The sequence below is a fragment of the Seriola dumerili genome, unplaced genomic scaffold (assembly GCF_002260705.1).
Source record: "Seriola dumerili isolate Sdu_G_001 unplaced genomic scaffold, Sdu_1.0 BDQW01001661.1, whole genome shotgun sequence".
Taxonomy (NCBI): Eukaryota; Metazoa; Chordata; class Actinopteri; order Carangiformes; family Carangidae; genus Seriola; species Seriola dumerili.
The window spans coordinates 65,087-84,595 of record NW_019175916.1 but is presented as its reverse complement, the minus strand read 5'-3'; the positions used below and the strand labels follow the sequence as shown (position 1 = coordinate 84,595).

The 19,509-nt window shown below is 40.9% G+C and overlaps 2 protein-coding genes across 3 annotated transcripts; both read right to left on the bottom strand.

Annotated features, from left to right (window-relative positions):
- Positions 1–1,722: 1,722 nt before the first annotated feature.
- On the bottom strand, positions 1,723–3,590 carry LOC111238794 (sorting nexin-10B-like). Of its 2 annotated transcripts, none has more exons than XM_022768477.1 (6): positions 3,484–3,590; positions 3,097–3,183; positions 2,902–3,002; positions 2,679–2,780; positions 2,281–2,496; positions 1,723–2,172 (listed from the first exon to the last, which is right to left on the bottom strand). In XM_022768477.1, the coding sequence occupies exons 1-6, from the start codon at positions 3,514–3,516 to the stop codon at positions 2,058–2,060; spliced, it is 654 nt and encodes a 217-aa protein (XP_022624198.1). In that variant the 5' UTR covers positions 3,517–3,590; the 3' UTR covers positions 1,723–2,057. The 2 variants fall into 2 exon arrangements, with proteins under 2 accessions (XP_022624198.1, XP_022624199.1); XM_022768478.1 differs by having other exon boundaries at positions 3,493–3,548.
- Positions 3,591–3,779: 189 nt separating this feature from the next.
- On the bottom strand, positions 3,780–7,909 carry LOC111238784 (chromobox protein homolog 3-like). Its single transcript, XM_022768464.1, has 5 exons — positions 7,694–7,909; positions 7,125–7,265; positions 6,851–7,007; positions 6,230–6,387; positions 3,780–5,013 (listed from the first exon to the last, which is right to left on the bottom strand). The coding sequence occupies exons 2-5, from the start codon at positions 7,262–7,264 to the stop codon at positions 4,893–4,895; spliced, it is 576 nt and encodes a 191-aa protein (XP_022624185.1). The 5' UTR covers position 7,265; positions 7,694–7,909; the 3' UTR covers positions 3,780–4,892.
- Positions 7,910–19,509: the final 11,600 nt, after the last annotated feature.

Below are 19,509 nucleotides of genomic sequence, written 5' to 3'. Positions count from 1 at the left end.
TGGGGTCACACAACATGGAGCAGAGAGCTGTTAGCCAATCGATCTGATGGGTTTAAATGTGTCAGTGTTGTCATGGCAGCAGAGCCGTACTGACAGGCTAGGCTACAGCAGCTCAAGGTTAACAGCCAGTGGACCAGAGTCACAGACCATTAAAAGAGGAGTCAATACTGCTGGACAAAAACCAGCAATGTAAACATTTTAGTCCACAGGACTGTAAGCAGCAAACAACACTTAACTGTTACAGAGACCTCTTAACAAATGCTAAGCCATAATGCTGAAACATTATCTTTAACAGACATAACCGTTAGTCTCAAAGCCCAACAAGATTACTCTCTGCAGCCTGTCCAGTTTTAGCATTTCAACTTAATAATAGTCAAGTGTTAACATAGGCTATTAAGTTTTAAATGGTGGAATCGTGATATAAAATGCCCACAGTACATTTTTTGCATCAACATGTGTCTGTCAAGGTGACAGTGAGGTAGACAGTGTAGATAGATAGAAAGATACTTTATCCCCTTGGTATACACGATATATATAAGAGATATAAACAATATCACTGTAGTGAAATATAGAAGTTTGGACTGAATAGATCAATTTTGAGTTGCTGCTTTCATGACACAACAGACTGCTAAAATGATCCATCTGAGAATGTTTTATAGAGGAGGAGAAATTGTTAGAACAGAGTTTCCTTGTGCACACATTTGTGTAAAAGTAGCCTTCACTTCAACACCTCTGGTGTATTTTCTGAATGTATTCGAGGTATAAACCCTTCTGAACATCTACCCAAAGCAAACATCTGTAGCACTGACAGCCTCAGTACATGTGAAGGTGCAGGGTAATGCTGCCCCACATTGTTAAGCGCTGACAAAGAAGACATATGCATTTACTGCATTAACATATGAGGATGCGCATGAGCTCACACAGCCTATACACCCACACATCCTCAGGAAAGATGTTCCCCCACCCCACCCCCCACCCCTCCAGTCTGAGTTTGTGGGCTTTCCTACTGTCCAAATTGTTCTGCTGCTTAGAGCAGAGCAGGTCTAAGGTGACATCATCTCCCTGCCCCCCCCCCTCCAAATAACAGAAGCCTTTTGTCTGTTCCTGTTCTGAATTTATAATGAATATCACGACGGCTGCAGAGAGACAAAGCTAATCTAATTAGCTGTGCAGATATGTGACTTTGCCGTCGCTCTGTTTTGTGGTCATTACCTCTTGCTGCTCACTGAGGGAGCACGTGTGTGTGTTCACAAAGCACACACACACACACACACACACACACACACACACACACACACACACATGCACACCCTCACAGAGATATGCGACTGTGGTGAAAAGGCTCGTACAAAAGCCAAAGTGACAGATAGAAAAGGTGGCTTGTCAGTGCAGCTGGCATTTTGCTCAACAGGGAGCAATGTAGCCCGTCTACCTGGTAGCCCTCTCAGACAGGAGCGAGTGCATTGGCATCCCACAGGACTCCCTTCCAACCACACACCTGACAAGGGGGCTGTCTGGAAACTCTGCAGAGACCCTATTACACATGTCATACTGCTAAGCACTGCAGTGGCCACCGGATGACAAGCTCGCCACACCTCACACTTTATTAAGAGGGGACGTTCAGCCACAGAGAGACATTACGCTGTCACTGCTTAAGATATCACATTGTTATCTGCACATATCTGTCCAATTTCACGTTATAAATGACCAAAATTCACAATGCTTGGTTGAGTGTGTTTATCAAGTAAATATAGACAGTTACAGCAGATACAAACAGATGGATGTAACAACACTGCCATCTTCAGGCAAATTGTTGCTACCACTTTATAGGTGTGCAGACAGAACATACTGGTAAACAACACTTTATGGACTGGTACATTTTTCTTATAATTTAGTGTACATGTTTCAAACTGAAATGGCTAAATGATAATGATAATAATTAGGAGCAAATGTGCAGTATTGGGGGGGTAACAGGCAACTTTCCTCTTCACACCTTACATCCTGTACAAAAGGTTGTTCAGGATGCAAGTGCATAGACAAAAAATATGAAGATATTCTCATGTAGAACCAGATGAGCAGCTGAGGGTTTCCTCCTGGCTGGTTCCTATGAGATCAAGCGAAGCTGTACTCTCTGCTTTGTTTATTGCCAAATCTTTAATCTGAGGCTCTGAGCTGGAACAGCAAAGAGAAAATAGGGTATGGGAAGTAAATTCAGTGTTAAAATTTAGGCAATGAGGCAGAAGGAGTGAAGGGAGACTTCAAAGTGTGACATTACAGTACCTGTCTGAATTAAAGTCACAGGTGCAGCACATGCTGAGGTCCTTCTGCAGATCTTCCTCAGAGTTAAATCTTCTCAGGCCGCAGCGCTGGACCGCCTGGACCACAGAGTAGTGAGTCCTTCCAGCAGCACAGGCCTCTATCTTGGACACGCTGAGCTCTGATTGCAAGAAAAGGTGCAAGCAGCTGTCGGACAGCAGCAGAGGGCTCTGGAGGATCCTGGAGAATTGGCACAATAAACAAGTTAAAGTTACTGTAAGCAGTAAACTATATTGTTTCCTGATGTGAATACAGCAGTCATGTGGCCTGGTGTTTATGGAAACTGATTCACCAGTTTTGTTATGTTTCTCTTGTAGTATATCAAAGTTCACAAGTGTATTGATCCGTGAGGTCACTCTTACTGTTCCAAAAACTTCTGGAGCCCTTTCATCCGCTCAGTGATCTGTTGCGCATTGTTCAGGCTGAAGAAGGGATTTTTGGGGGGCAGCTCTGGTAGCTGTACCCTGCAAAAGACACAAATACTATTAAAATGACAGGAACCGTTGAGCAGATTAATTCTACCGTGAGAGTTTAAAGTAGATGTGTTCTATTGTTTTCTCTCAGAGTCATTTTTAGAATACTTACATCAGCATTGAATTTGCTTGTAGTTTTTGCCTGAGCCATACGAACTCACTGTACCTCCTTCTCACACTTGAGATCTTCTTGTTGAAGCACACGCTGTCAGTCTGAAACAGAACACAAGTGTGACACTCATATTACAGTCAGATCCACTATTTGACTGTAGAGATTAAGACAACTTCCGTTTATCATTTTACTTACATGTAAACAAATCTCATAGTCTATGTAGGCATGCCAAAAGTCATTCTTTTGTATCCGCGGGTCCCGCACCCAGACACTGATGACCTGCTGCATGGAGGAGGCAGGAAAGACTGAAACACTGAACTGAATGCACTATTATGACAAAGGGGAAGTTTTTATTGGTAGATAGAGGAAGTTCTATGACCAACACAAAATGAACTAGAATAGGAAAATCCCACCAAATATCCTGCATTGCTCAGGATTAAAACAGAAGTTGATTGTTATTTAAGCCGTTATCAGAATTTAAAGCTTCTGAGCGCAACATGTGGCATTTAACATATCTACTTTTTATGACATATCAATTTTTTTCTTTAAATATCAGATATACAGCATAACTGCAGAACCTACCTGACTCACAAAGTTGTCAATTTCTTCTCTCATAATGTAAATTTCCTTAAGTTTGAATCTCAATAGCGTAAAGTCAGCCAGGTAGTGCTGCGCTTAGCATTGAGCCAGTGCTTTTTATTTCCAGTTTTATTGTCCAGGAGCAAAGGTTTCAAAATAAAGTCACAAGACTGAGATTAGCTCCTCCCCACTTTGAAATCAGCAAATACCAACCTGGAACTGATCATTTCTTTCAGTGATGTTCCCACCTCATGATTTAACATGTGAAAAAAGTAAAAATAAAGGAATCAATAGTCAAGTATCACAAAAGGTTTCCTTTATTCACAGAGACTTCACAGATCCATGGTCAACAGTTACAGTAGTTCAGTAGCAGGTGTGTTTAAGGAGGTTGACGGTTCAGCTGAGTGTCCCATAACGGTCATGGGAGATATGTTGAGTCAGGACAGTGCCATCAGGATACAGATATCATGTACATAAGCCTGTATAATTATTGGAAGACAATGCCCTCCATAATGGACAGTCTCATATTTAAAGTGCTACATTTAGCCATTGTTAGATGCACAAACATTATTTTTTCAATGTACGTAAATCTTAATTGATTTACTTAATACATTATGATCTATTGAGTAATTCTGCCAGGACTTCACTTTGTTTAAAAGCAACAAATAATTCTTTTAAAAAATTGTTATAATTCAATACAGATGAGAACATTTGGTACATAGCAGCTGATTGGGGAAATTTATGGTGGGCAACATTTTAAAATACTTTACATCAACTGCAAGGGTCACACAGAGAAACAACCCACACAACACAGATTCAAACAACAAATGTTCAAACAATATGTCTACAATCTTCAGCTCTAACTGAAAACTAGATGGACTGGAGGTACAGATTGGACAGCAGTCTGTCCTACACAGTGTCGCTATACAAGATATAAAGCACACACTAAACAACCAAAGACCTCCCCCAGTGGAAGATCCTTGTGGCTAAACAGGACTATATATAACCAACTACTATATACCAACACATTTTAGAAACAAAACATGTCCACAGTGATTGTGTCAGCTACATGACACAAAACCAAAGCTGCTACAGGTTAGTCTGACCTCAAATCAGCTGCGCCACATAAAGGTTAGTTTTAATTTCCATCGCAGTCTCTGCAAAGGCACAGTGACCTTTATTGAGCACCACGGGACTGAGAGCCCTTAAAATCCATCTCCGCTGAGGTTCTTGCACCTGCCAGAGTCTGAAGCTCCACCTGCAGCGGGATGTAATTTCACAGTGTGCCTCTAATGTCAGCTGAAGGAGGAAACTCGATGGAGGTTAAACTAAGCTTCAGGTGAGAGCGCAGCTGTTTACCAGTTTTTCTCCGTACATACATACATACACGCACACACACACACACACACACTTCACTGCTCCTCGTCTCCACAGTGCCAGGTCAGCTTCTGCTCATAGAAGTCGATGACCACCTGGGGACACCTGGCGCTCGCTTCACGGGCAGGCAGTAGGGCCACGTCATCAGAGTTCTTCCTGTGGGGAAACAAAGAGCAGAAGGAAAACATTAAAAAGGCTGCCGCAACTTTTAATGTATGTAGGATGTTTCAGCGGCAACCCACACTCCTGCCAGTTTAATCATCACAGTTATTCTGACGTAAAGGGGTAATTCAGCTATTTAGTACTCCATTTCCATCAAGTCTGGGGATTCACAATAGCAGCAGAGGACAGTTTCTATTGGCTTTTAGCCCCTTGTATGGATCAAGCTCCCAAGCACTAGATCTTAGACTTCCCATAATGCATCTTTTTAATAGTGGGCATTCAGACTAAGAACAGCCATGTGTTTAAAAAAAAAAAAAAAAGGCAAAGGGCTGTGTTGGTGGGGGCATGTTGCTTTAGGTACCAGTTGAGTAACAGATCCACAGGTTAGAAAGCTTGTCACACAGCAAAACACTGGTTTATAGTATAATGGGAGGAGTTTACAATGCAGGAAAGTTATCAAAGTGCAATCGTATTTTTCTTTACAATGAGCACCAGGTGAACAGCAGAAATACTGCTACGCACATTACAGACATTTATAAGAAATATTTGCATGCACGTATTCGATTGGCCGATGCAGCACCTCGTCAGATAACACTGCATTGCGTTACGGCAAAAGCTGAGCCTGTTTTTTTTTGCCGAATGACTGTGAGTTTTTCTTTACAGAGGACGTTTGTGCCCATTCAAATGAATGAGAAGCTGTTTCAACAGTGCTGTTGTCCGTCTGAACACGGCCTTAGACCCTCCATGCATGCTAAATGCCCGCATCTTTGTAATGCAGATGCAATGTCTGTTCAATTTTGTAGTTTCCAAATCCAGGTCGATATTACCCAAGTTGTGACGCAAGTTTTTTTTTTTTTTTTTCAGACTTCCACTAAAGATAATGTTATGACACAGACCTGTTTTTGAATGTGTTTTAGTGTGATAATATCCTTTAGCACATTTACTCCATAACCTGTTACTAATCCAGGAAATGTTTTGTCAGGTTGTCAACACCAATTTTGTCTTAACTTAGCCTCCTCAGTAAATGATATATTCAATTTTATACCAACAACAAGAAGACGTAACACCCTCATAAATCTGATGCTTCATCATCTCTGCTATAGTTTGAACATGTGGATTGTAAAACAAGTGTGGCTTTTACCATCAGGCAAACATTTACCCAACCACTGGCATTCATTCAAGGACAGAAAAAGGGAAGCGGTGGAGTTACCATTTGACGAGGAACATGAGCTCTCCCTGTCTGTCTGTGGAGCCGATGATGCATTCAGGCTCGAGGTAAGTGCTGAGGTTAGTGGGTGCATCTGACTGCTTGTCATTTGGCTCGAGGACGTTGCTGTCGCTCTGCAAAGTGTGAGTCTGCCGCTGAGACTGCATAGAGGACCGCAGAGCAAATGACAAGGACAAAGGTACAGCAGACAGCAGTTAGAAGACAAGACAGTCCATGTGTGGCATTTTCTTTAACTGTACATCATCACCATTGTGAAAAGGGGAAACTTAACTGCTTTCACTTTCAGGGGTATTGCAAAACTAAATACATTCACATGCCATTTGGTTTCATATTCACCATTAAAAATGTCAAAAAAGTAGGAATACATTCTGCCAACATGGTCAAATGCTTTTACTCTAATGCAGCTTTTACTGTAAGAGAAAAAGTTTCCTGAATTTTCTGAGTCTAACTATCAACCTAATGCAATACACTACATGAAGTGTGATCTAATAATATGTTGTTGTTTTTTTTCCTTTTTGCAGATTTAGGTGCAGACGTTCTGTAAATAACATGGAAACAACTACATTTACAGACACTCCAACGCTGCATTTCTCACATACTCACAATTTCCGTCTCTTGCTCTGTCATTTCTTCTTTGGGAACAAACTCTTGTTCAGTTTGCTCTTCCTCATTCTCTTCTGATAAATGGGTGTTTCTCAGGAACTCTTCAATGAGTTCAGGACAGTCCAGATTGTCCTCGGGTTCCCATGTGTTTTCTGCACTGTAAACATGTCAGAAGGAGGAGTACAGTACACTTTATTCATCATGCAGGAACAATAAATTATATACACTGTAACCATGCATATATATATATATATGATTCTGCAGCACCACTCACTCGGTGAAGCCTTTCCACTTCAGAAAGTACTCCACTCTTCCATTAGATATCCTGCGGCGGATTATTTTTTCAACCACAAACTCCTGGACAACTGTGGTCTCCTCGGTCTTCCGCTGTTTGGCAGTCTGCTTCTTTCTCATCCTGCCATGAAACAGAAAGCAGGAAATGAATGACAACCGGCTCGTGTTACCGTCAGGACATTCACAGGCAAATTAAAAGCATAACAGAAAGTGTCTATTTTTTGTTAAAAGTCCACACTGGCGTCTGAAATAATCACTTTCATCTCCCTGTTGCAGATATTTGCAGAACATGGCAGTGGTGAGTACTCTGCTGTGCCCTTCAGACAATGATCCATACGCTTATTATAGCGCTCCACCTGCTGTTTGTTTCCAGAGCACACACAACACACTACTCCTTCAGTAAAACGCAACACGTTAGTATCCACACACTTGTGCTGTTTACTCAGACTGTTTAGTTAAGAGTACATTGAGCAGACAGCAGCTTGTAAACATGAGTGGAAACGCGCCTGTGTGATGCACAAGACGTTGTGATGAACAATATGCACGTACGCTTTCGGTGTTTACTTAATCTCGGCGGACAGCCTGCTGCTCTGCTCTGCTCTGCTCTGCTCTGCTCTGCTCTGCTCTGCTCTGTGTGGAGCCTGTCGCTGGAAACTACATGCACACGGCGCCGTCGATTCCGCTTTGTGCGCAAATGTGTCGTTCGGCGTGTTTACATGAGCCAAACAACTTTTTCATGAATGATTTCAAATTAAAGATGGCCGTGGATGCTCGGAGGAAGTGGTTGCCAAGGGAAAAGGTCATGCCAGGAAAACCGGGAGGAGACGACGGGGACGCGCACGCCGCCGACCAATCGGAGAGGAATCCGCTCGTCCGTCCTCGTTCCAGTGGTCCGGAACAGCCCTGCCACCCATGGGCGTCAGCTGGGTATGGCAGGGGACTGCGTGCACTTGTCATATCTCAGTGACTTTAAAGACTGCTCTAGATTTTTGATGCTTTGATCTTTTGGATCGTCGTCAGTGGAAGCAAACATGGAGGCAGATATTCATTTGGAAGCTGCTACTAGAAAAAAACAAAAAACATAAAGCTCATCAGAGTGTAAACAGATTCATGTACATCCAAAAAGTAAACAAACAAACAAACTAAAACTAAAACTAAAACTAAAATTGAAACTAATCAGAAATCTAAATTTAAAAATATCATCGATATGGTCGCCTTATGATCGCATTAGGTGAATGAGCTCCGCCATCTATATTATTATATTATATATTATATATTATGTTATATATTATATCATATCATATCATATCATATCATATCATATCATATCATATCATATTATATTATATTATATTATATTCATATAAGTATGATTTTAAGGTACTTGTACTTTACTTGAGAATTTCCATTTTATGTTATTTTATACTTTTATTCAACTACATATTACTCTTTTATTTTTTTACTTAACTACATTTATTTTGTGTCTATTGTTACAATTTACCAGCTAAGGATTTCACATATGAAACACATGATCATCATAAAATACGATATATGGCTATAGGATCTATCCAACTGTATATAAGTCGTTAAAGTCATCTCCACTACGACAACATTAAAATGCGACTTGCAAAAATGCCAAAAATATAGAGACATGATGAAAGTAATTTTATGCAGAATGTTGCAATTCTGCATAAAATTACTGAAAACCTTTTCTTCTAATACTTATTACAAGTTGCTGCCAATATTTTTACTCAAGCCAATATTTTTTACTGGTAATGGAGTATTTTCATATTGGTGCTTTTATTTAAGCTAAAGATCTCTCAATACTCCCACTAGAACATGGTTTTCACGGAGAGGATCTTTTCTCCACAACCTCCTAAACCACACTGAGGAGATCGAAGAAAAACAGCCCCTGGAGGATTTGATTGACAGCTCCCTTTTAGCCAATGAGAAACCCCAAAGCTGCTGATTGGCCAAAAAAACACCACTAATAGGCCTTCCCACTTGACCAAGTTTACCTTTTTTTCCATCAGTTATTCCACACTGTTTGGTAACATACCACTGGGAGACGCTGCTCGCTTGTATTGCACTGACAGGTTCAGCAGGCCAAAAGCTCAGTGCTCCTGCTCCCCAGTTAACTACTGAGAATGGATTTATGCTGGAAAGCTCGTAGCAAAAGGCAGCAGAACAAAAGCTTTTACCAGAAGGTGGATTCACATTGGAACTGCCTCTGATGCACTGTTGTCTCTGATACCATTTCATCCTCGAGGCAGGATTATGTAACACTGAGCACATTTGTTCATGAAATGTACTTATGGAGTGGCACAGCAACATTATAAGAATGTAACACAGACACAGGGATGCCTACAGTAACTGCAGCACATGGTGATCTTTCACAGTCCTGAGAATTAATACCTCAGTTTCATTTTCAACAAGAAAACACTGGGGAGGCCCTGGGGATGTGATTAAAAGTGGTTTCAGTAGAAAGGCTTCAGTGAGACGCCTGCACAGAAGATGAATGTGGGGTGTATCGTCCTCAGAAAAGAAGCTCATTGATCACAGTCTCAGTAGGGACAGGACACAGGTCCTATGCAGGTTGCAAATCAATGTTTGGTCATTTGGACCTGCCACATATGCTCCATTTACCTCCCATGCGCAGTGGAAGGTTCAGGTATAGGTAGACAATTGTATGATCCTCAGGAACTGCAGGTTCTCTATTGATAAAGCCAAGCTGCTGTTTTCATCTGTGATTAATTATTAACACCGCGTTGAAGATGTTCTCAACAACTAAACACCATTTTCTTTCTTTGCTCACAGCAGCTCTTGCTTCAAATGGGCATCTCTTTCTACACCAACTTATAAGTCATTAGAGATGCTTTCACCTCTTCTCTTCTGACAACCATTAGTTTACTCACCTTCATTTCAGTTGCATTCTACAGCTAATATTTATATAACATTTCAGCCAAGTCCAGACAGTTTTGGTAATAAGGCATCCTTTATAAAGGGTTTACTGGTTGTCTTTGTTATTGGCTTTATATAAATATATATATTTGTATATGTATATATACATATATATAGATAAATAGATAGATAGAGATAGAAAGATATGATGTATTAACATTAGGATCAATGTAGCTGTTAGTTACAACTTATAAACTGTGTATAAAGAGTCTCTTCAGAAAGTGGTACCATATTTTTCAAAAAAGAAACATCTACTTTATATTACATCTTTATGGGCCTGGGTATGTGTAGACCCAGACACCAAGACAAGTCATGTGCTGGTTATTTGCCGTATGACCTGCTGTTGCCCTTTAACCTCTTCCCTTCAGCTCTTTTGGGGTTTTAGTACTAGTTGCCATAGTAACTGAACAACTAATAGGGTTGAGCTGTCATTGTAGGTGCGGGAATGGCAGTAATGCAGTGAGGTCCTGTCTGGATTTATTGCTTTGCTACATTATGCGTTATTTTGGGTTCTATTAACCAAAACCTAAGGAAGCAGGTTATTTCAGCTTGGGAACACAGCATGGCAAAGATCAAAAACATCAGCCAATAATTTCTATAATTTCTACATTCACAATTTTTTTAAGGTGTTTTTGTTTTTTCATCTCTATTGGATAAACTGACAGTGAAAATATACATGGTGAGAGAGAGAGAGGTATGACACGCAACAAAGATTGTCAACTGAAATTAAACCTGGGACACTGAAGCTATATATTGTGGGTATTAATCAACACACAATTAACTCAGCAAGAAGATCTACATTATTAGTTATGTTATGAAAACTATTACAGAACAGAAAATAATAATAATAATTATTATTATTATTTTTATTATTATTAGATTGATTTTAAGGGAATTAAAAGAATATTTGAGGTGTTTAAAAAAAAAACATATTTTATGCCTTGCATGTAGTTGTAGCATAAATGACTCAACAACAGGCAATAATGAAGTGATTTGAAGCCTTTTTTGTGCCTAAAACCAAACTGACTGAACCCAAGATTGACCAGGGCACTAAAAATGAAATACAGATGTTGATGAAATGACATGCTCCAGAGCGCAGGGTGAAAAGATATATCGCGTTGTGCCGTCATCCCTTAAATCTGCTCAGTTCCCTTCCAGACAGGCACATTCCTGGGGCCCACTGTGACTGTAGCCCTCATACAGATGGGCCTTGAGAGCCATCCTGTCAGAGCAGAAATGAGTCCAGATGGCTGGATCCTGCTGTGAGGGGCTGTGGATGGAGAGAGTAGTGGTCTGTGTGGCTCAGGCCAAGCCTGACTGGACCCCTTTTCACATGGAGGGCCCCTGGCGTTCCCTCAGTACCACCCCGAGGCTCTCGGGTTACGGCCAGGGCGAGGACATTCACATTGGTCCTGTTATTCTTAGCGAGTGTTAATCTGGTTGTATAGGGAGCAGTGTTCAGTGAAACGGTAATATTGATGGCTGGTCTGGTGGGAAAGTGATTTACATGACCTCATTACCGACCGATTGATTGATTGATTGACTGACTGCATATTTTCTCAGGGATCATCCCCACATGTAATGCAGCCATACACACAACAGCACAGTAAGGGCAGCAGTATATGAGAGCCAAGATGCTTTACTGTCACCAACTCTGCAGCCCCTGCAGGAGCCCTCAGCACCTTCATCGGCTCCTCACACCGTCTTCAGATCATATTCAGAGTCACATACTGAATCAAGCTGGCTCTGGTGTGACAGGCTCCAGGGCAGTTTATGTTCTCTGTGTGTACGCAGCAGTGGCAGAGAGAAAAGTGACTTTTCATGAGTAACAGAGGACACAGGACAGCAGACCACCTGGATTTGCTTGCGGAAATCTGTCTCCTGTTTCAGAACACTTATAGTGTCCCAAGATACTTTTCTCCGTGTTATTCTATATCTTGTTCTGGCATTGAGGTCTGGAGGGGAGTAGTTATATGCTTTGTGTTGATAGAGTTACTGGGAATGAATACAGTAGGAATGTGTCTTCGGAGTATTTGTTTCACTACACTTGTTGTTTAGAAGATTTCAAAGATCAATTATATTTTCAAACCATACATGTTTGTGTCCAGAGCACTGAAGTAACAGATTTTGAGTTGGGATTGTTTTGTCAAATTATATCCATCGTCAGTAATGAACGTGCATGCGCAACCTTCTACCGACAGGAAGTGCTATGAATGAATGTTAACAGCTACTGAGCTCATATGCCAACACATCCATCTCTATGACAACTGAACAAACTGATGAAGCCTGTCATATAGTTAAATAGTCTGGAAAAAGGCTGGGAGTGGACTTTGAGTTGTGATTTTCTGTTATGGAATTAAAAGAGAACAGAAGAGCTTTAAAGTCTGCAAGAGGCAATTTGGTTTATAGGCATCAAAGTCATCAAATGAACAATGAATACAAAACAAGAAACAAACAAACAAACAAAAATGTTGACATCACTGCGATTTTTGTCATTGTCAGTAATCACCAAAGCCACAGGAAGGAAAGTACAAGGAAATCAAAGAATCAAACTGGATTATTACTATTACTGATGCCTCAATGTGTAAGTTATGTTTTACAGCTGGGTTTAGGTGGAGCTGATTTTAACCATTTTATATTGTGTTTGGTGGTTTAAAATTTCTTTCTCTAAGTACGTATTCAAATTCAAGCAGGTGATATGTTTTTTATCTAAAAATGGAAACTGCAAACAAACAAATAACTCTGGATGCCAAATAAATGTAGTGGATTGAAAAATACAATATTTGCTTGTGGAAAAGTAGAGGGGTAGAAATAGCACAAAATGCAAAAAAACTCAAGTAAAGCACCTCTAAATTGTACCACCTCAATACTGTCTAAAAACAGTACTTAAGAACTTGACGTTGAGTTAGATTTGCCCAAAGAATTGCTATTTTTCCATACGTGTGTACCATTTAGGAAAGGTCAGAGGTCAGTCATTTGCAGTAGCTGCATGTGGAACATATGACATATTACAGTAATGGCCTAATGACTGTTGCCCATCACAAATGTTTCTTTTCTGTCCATCTGCTGATCATAATGTATAAGAACCAGAGTCCATCTCCACCAGATAACCAAATAAGTGAGTACTCGTTATACTCTGTGTAATATGGCTGTAGTGCCATACATTTGAATTTGTGGTGCTGTCAAAAGCAAATAAATGAAGTGTCAGGATCAGCTGGGCCACAGAAGAAGAAGAAGAAGAAGAAGAAAAAGAAAAAGAAAAAGAAAAAGAAGAAGAAAAAGAAGAAGAAGAAGAAGAAAAAGAAGAAGAAGAAGAAGAAGAAGAAGAAGAAGCTTCAGTAGTATAGTCAGACAGTGGAGGTGGTTTTGTTGCCAGCATAAACAGGTGCTGACTTCATCTCATGTGCCTCTTGGCTGGGGGTTCCCGCTCCACAACATGGAGCCCATAGGATCCTGTAACAGTCTGATTGACAGGTGAATGGCACCAATGACAAGCAACTCCCATTCCCCCAGGGGCCAACGTGGCACCGAGTGAATGGATAAGAGTGGAAGGGATAAAGATCGCCTTTGAACCCAAAAACACTATTTGCCCCCTCTCTCTGTTTGCCATTCTCTTGACTTTCCTTTCTTTTCTCAGTGCAGGTGTTTTGTTCTTCTGAGTTTTGTGGCTGATGGAGCAAGTCGACTCGGGGGCAGAGTAAAACGTGATTAAAGTTAAATGAAGTCCTTTTAGGGGGATATGGGGGAATGTGTCAGTCAGCGTTTTGTCTAGAGCTTTTACAGAAAAAAATTTAAATGTATTCATTCCTTTGAATGTTATGAAATTAATCTTATATACCTCCAATTCTGATAACTCTCAGGTAACTTTCAATTAACATGACCCCAAGGCCCAAGATTCCCTACTTGTGATCAAGTTTCAGGGGAGACAACTTAACAGAAGGTTGTTTTTCGCAATGCCTGAAAAGGCTGAATGTTGCTTTGATCTAAAGTAAAATTTTTTTTAATAGGGGATAATCATATTCATGATTTTTGTGACGTAATTTGAGACAAACACTCACAGTTACAGGCTTTTGATGGATGACTTCTGTTGTCTACAAAGGAGATGGTTGGCTTTCTGTTGGCCTGCCTTTGTCACACATCCCCTTCCATCTCAGTTTCTCCCGATGTTAAGTGTTCCCTTTCACAGCTGCCTATCACCATCCAATGAACCCAAACAAGGAACTCTCCCTTGACACAGCTCAATTTGATGGGAGGGGTGAAGTCAAAGCTTTCATTTGAATCTTCACAGTTACCCTGCGAAGTCATCAACAGAGCTGCCTCAAAGGTTCACCACTTTGTGAAACGTACTTACTTGCTTTCTTATCCAGAGTTCAATGACAAGATTGATACCATGCACTCATGTCTGGATCTGGATACAGATTGACATATATGTAGTATCGCCTCCATGTACTGTATTTATCACAAAAATATGAGAGCTATAAACAATGGCCAGACTCTTAGTGCTCTTTTCAGCAAGTAGACAGCTGAGCAGTATCTCAACCTTGAGTGGTGCGAAGACCTTTGCCTTGGTAAATCTCCTTGTCACTGTGCAGCTGCTGACTGTCTACTCTTATCAAGTGCAGCTCCACGAACCACCGAATCCAGTCTGTTGACCTTGTGCTCTTTCTCTTTCTCACATCTGTACGCTTTCAACTTTAGTTCTGCTCCACATCCAATCAGGATTCAACCCCATTAAACCCTCCCCACCCCCACCCCCCTGACTGCAGGAAACTGGCCCATCTGCAATCAAAGCCAGTGTCTGATCTGCACGGGTCTGGATACAAGGTTTTTCCCTCAAATATAGAGTGTTTGCTTTTTGGGTCCTGGGAGTCTGAAGCTTTTCTTCCTCAGCCAAAAGCACTTCGACCATGACCCATTTCAGCTCAGCCAAACCTATAGCAGCTCCATGCCATCTGAAGGCTAAGTGCTCACTATATAGGGTCCAGTGTGAGCACATGGTGGGACTAACTCGCTCTTCAGCCTTGCCTGCTTGCCATCTGGAAAATAACAGCTTTAAGCAGGTCCTGCCAGTAATTACCCTGCAAACTCTGAACAAAGGCACAGAACACACTGTGGTGAAATCTGGATAATTGATGGAGGCAGGTCACAGCAGCTGATAGACTATTCAAACAGTGAAAAGTCCAGCTTTGGCCTAAGACACTGAAGTCAGGTTTGAGAATTTGTATTTGTTCTCAATGAGATGCAGTTGAAAATAAAATTAACAAAAGGTCCATAGGTTGAAAACTACAATAGCCTGTATGTTGTTGTGTGCTAGAAAAAGTGATTCCTGGCCACATGGCTGAATCTTAACTCATATGACAGGAAACACAATCCTTATTACACAGAAAGTAAAACACAGAGCAAAGGAAATTGATACCACTTTCATATTTGTACGGTGAATAAGTAAATAGCTTTTTTCTGAGTTTTCATACGTACTTTGTGCTAAACTAAGCTAAAGGCTAAAGCGCTTGTCAGATGGAACCAGGTCCGGCCTGCTTCCCCCACATCTTTCCAACATTGGATTTTGGGGGCTTTGGGGGATTTTGTCTGTAACTTTCCAAAATTGACAATCCAATTATCACAGCAATTGGCCGGGTCTGCAGAGGTGAGCTAGTTGGTAGGGTCTGAACCTCTCATTTAAGCCTTTTTTTCCCTTCTTTAAGCTATTTACTTCACTTTAAACAGCACTATTGGTGCCTTCCAGGAAACACTGTCCAAAGTGTTATCTTTATATATACAGTTGCCAAAGTCTTTTGGACCCCACTGTATGTTTAAGAATTATCACGTCCCTCTCCATGACAGGCTCCGTGACCTTGCCTTTGAGTGTGGCCATTTGGAACAGCTATAAACAGTTTTGTCTTCCAACATGGTCAGACAACATACCCCAACCTCAACTGGCTGATATCTATATGATATATGTCTTCTAAATCTTCCCAAAATGTCTAACTATTCCCTTCATCATTTTGCATTCACTGGGGAAAAAAATAAAAAATAAAACTTGTCCCACATTTGCAGCACGCAAGTCTGAGATCATTTAAATCAAAGCCACCACTGTTTGTAGGCAAGACAGCTCTTCCTCAAGTGGACAGTTTTATACTCGCCATGAAATAGTTGCTGGGTGTGAAAATTTGTTTCCATAGCTTGTTTTCCACACATTGGTATATAGCGCCGAAAAACCACAACCACTCCCTTGGTTTGAATCCCTGCCTGGGTCTGACAAAACATGAAGCTGATTTACATTGACTATCCTCCAAAATGTCATTTTCAATTTGAATCCTATCAGGGGCTAATCTGGAAACTGTTACTCACTGCGTCTCTAAAATAAATTGTTTGCAGCTGAGAGTCAAAAATGGAGGAGGAGGAGGAGTTGGGGTAAACTCATGGGGACAAGTGGCAAAGTCCCTCCGGTGAAATGCCATGTTTAGGCTGATGCACAGGAAACAGGCTCTTACCAGCCAGGAAATGAAGTGGAAAGCCCAGGCCGGCTTATATTTCCCCTCCCGCTTTCAGAAGGGCCTTGTTAGTGCTGAGACACCAGGGCTCCAGCTTTTGTTCACACAGAGCCAATAGTAAACATCGCTGCAGCGATTTTAAAAGACCTTAAGTGCTTGTGATGGCTGAGTGGTGTGTCGCCATGAGGTCTTGAGTTTCTCAGACCTCCAGATTCCCTCCCACCAGGGAGCTGAGTCGATGTTCATGATGTGAAAGGGCTTAGACAAATTTATGTGCAAGTGAGGGAAAAGACTTCTTTGGCTTATGTTTTACTGATGAAATGTGTGGCTGCATTTTAAGAGTATTTCAAAATATAATTTTTTATCCCTTTATACTGTGTGTTCTTTTCCTTCCATTACTGACTTCTGCTTATTTTCTATAAACTCACAAAGGAGAGAGCTACCTATAACTGTGGCACTTTCACAAATTTATTTCCAAAATTTATTTAAAAAAAATGAACAAAAATTATAATCAATAATTCAAATCTTTAAAAAACATCTAGCTTGCACTGCCATATTCTTAGATTTTTGGATTGAACAAAAAACTTTTATTGCTAGTCTCCTGCACCCTTCATCAAATACTCCTGACAAGCACAAACCATAAATCATTTGCATGAAGGATCAACAAGGCAAAATAAACGGACATGTTTATATTTTATAAAGAGCTCAAGGATGAAGGCTAGTGTTACACTGGGTCCTTGACAGTGTGCTTCATGGTCACCTTGACACAGAGTGATGAAAGTGCCACAGCTGCCAGCAAAGACAGAGCAAAAACACATTTTGTGGACAAGCCACAGCTGAATATGAATTCTTTAAGAACATGAAATACCGACATGAGACAATCCTCAAACCACGAAGAAATCTGTAGTCTGTGGCGTCCAAAATGACGTTTGAATGGTGGAAGCTTAAAGCAAGCTTTACAACAAATTATGATTTCTGTGTTCATTAAGTCATGTGGAAAACCCAAGAAGCCATTTGTTTGAGGTTTATACGACTGAATTTCAGCTTTGAAATACTGCCGAACTCCTGCTGTTTTTCAGAAATAGAGAAGCCAGCTGAGAGTGCTCAGAATCAATGGACCTTTTTCACAGCAGACATTTTGACTTGTCATTGTAGGAAAAGAGCAGGTGATTTACGGCTCCATGAAGTGTCCCAGTAATTGCTTGACAGTGAGCCAGTGTGCACAACACCGGGACCCTGGACCTAACTCACCTAAATATAAGTCAGTTGTTTTTAATGTCACCAATTACACCTGTGCTTCTACTCCTTTGACAAACCGCAATGTCTGCTGTGAAAAAGATTTATCCGTAAAAATATGTTTTATTTTATCCGCAAATTTGTCAAAGGTAGGTTTTCTTTTTCAAAAGTGGCAAAATGACTTCTACAGACAGCCTGTCTGAATATTTAAGCTCAAACATGTGTGCCTAGTGGTGTCTCACCTCCTCTTAGTGTAGCAGGACCAGCTTAAGTAAAACAAGAGTGTACAGACATGCTCGTGGCTCAGTGTACAAGGCACAGTGGTGCTGAGTATGCAAATGTCTGAACGCTAATAAAGTAACGATGCTAACATTCTGATGCTAAGCAGGTATAATGTTTACCGTTATCATCATCTCAGTTTATTGTGTTGGTAAAATACATCTGAGGCTGATGGGAATGTCATCAGTTTTGCATGTACTTGGAGATAAACTAAAGTGTTTGAAAAGTCAGGAGATCGACAAATGTTAAGATTTGGGGACATTTGTTGCGTATAATCCCCACCCCCACCCCCCAGTTACCCCCTTCTCTCTGCCTATGTTTCCTGTCTGTGTCTGTACTTTTAACTGTAAGGTGAAGACAAAATTGCCAAAATATAATATAACCACAAATGTGAACCTCATGGTGAAGTCACAGGGGCACCACGGTCAGACCGTGAATGTCATGACAATCCATTTAAAGGTTGCTGAGATACACATGAGTATAGACTCCAGCTATTCACGTAAACACAAATCAATTTATTACATATGGAGCTACAGTAGCACAGAATATTCAAGAGTAATATTTTGGTTGGAGAGAGGGGAAGATGACAGGTGACTTGTGTGGGCAGAGATTTCACGTTTGAGTTCACATGTTGGAAGGTCAGAGCTGGCTGGGTGCCCACCCAAACCCAGCGCTGCCTCTCTGCTGTATAGGACCACCTCGGTGTGAAGGCCTGCTGCGATGGTGGTGAGCAGTGATTCATGGTGTGGAGCTCAGGGCTAAGTTGGAGTCAGTGTAAACAATTACAGTTGAGCTGATGTATTCTGTGTGTGTGTGTGTGTGTGTGTGTGTGTGTGTGTATGTGAATTGGAGAAGGGATGAAGAGGGAGAAAAGAGAAATACTGCTGCTCTGACTGAGCTGGGATTTGAGCTCGCTGTACATGTTTGCAGTATTTATTCATTTCTTCTCAGAGGCAAACAGTGATGACTGAGTGCTGGGAGACTGAGCTGCTCTGCTTTGGCTCTCATGTGGGTTTGGTCATGGAACACATACTGATAATGGTGCATTAATGTTCAAGTTAGTTCAAGCTAAACACTACATCATCCTTACTTAAAAAACACAAGCACTGAATAAAAACATGTTTTTTGGCATGATGAATAATGAAATGATTGCCTGTGGGAGAATTGACAACAGCAACTCAGAAATCCAGAGTTTATCTCTGTACCTTGATTTGATATTGATACATGTCTACACACAGACTTTCTGAAAGTTAAAACATAAAAAGAAAGTCCAGGATAACGTCATCCTCCTTCATATGACTCTCGACCAAACAGGATCAATTTTTTGCTCCTGTAACTAGTAATTACTGGCTGACTTTGCATCACATTTACACGCCTCCATCTCAGTTGTGGTTGTTT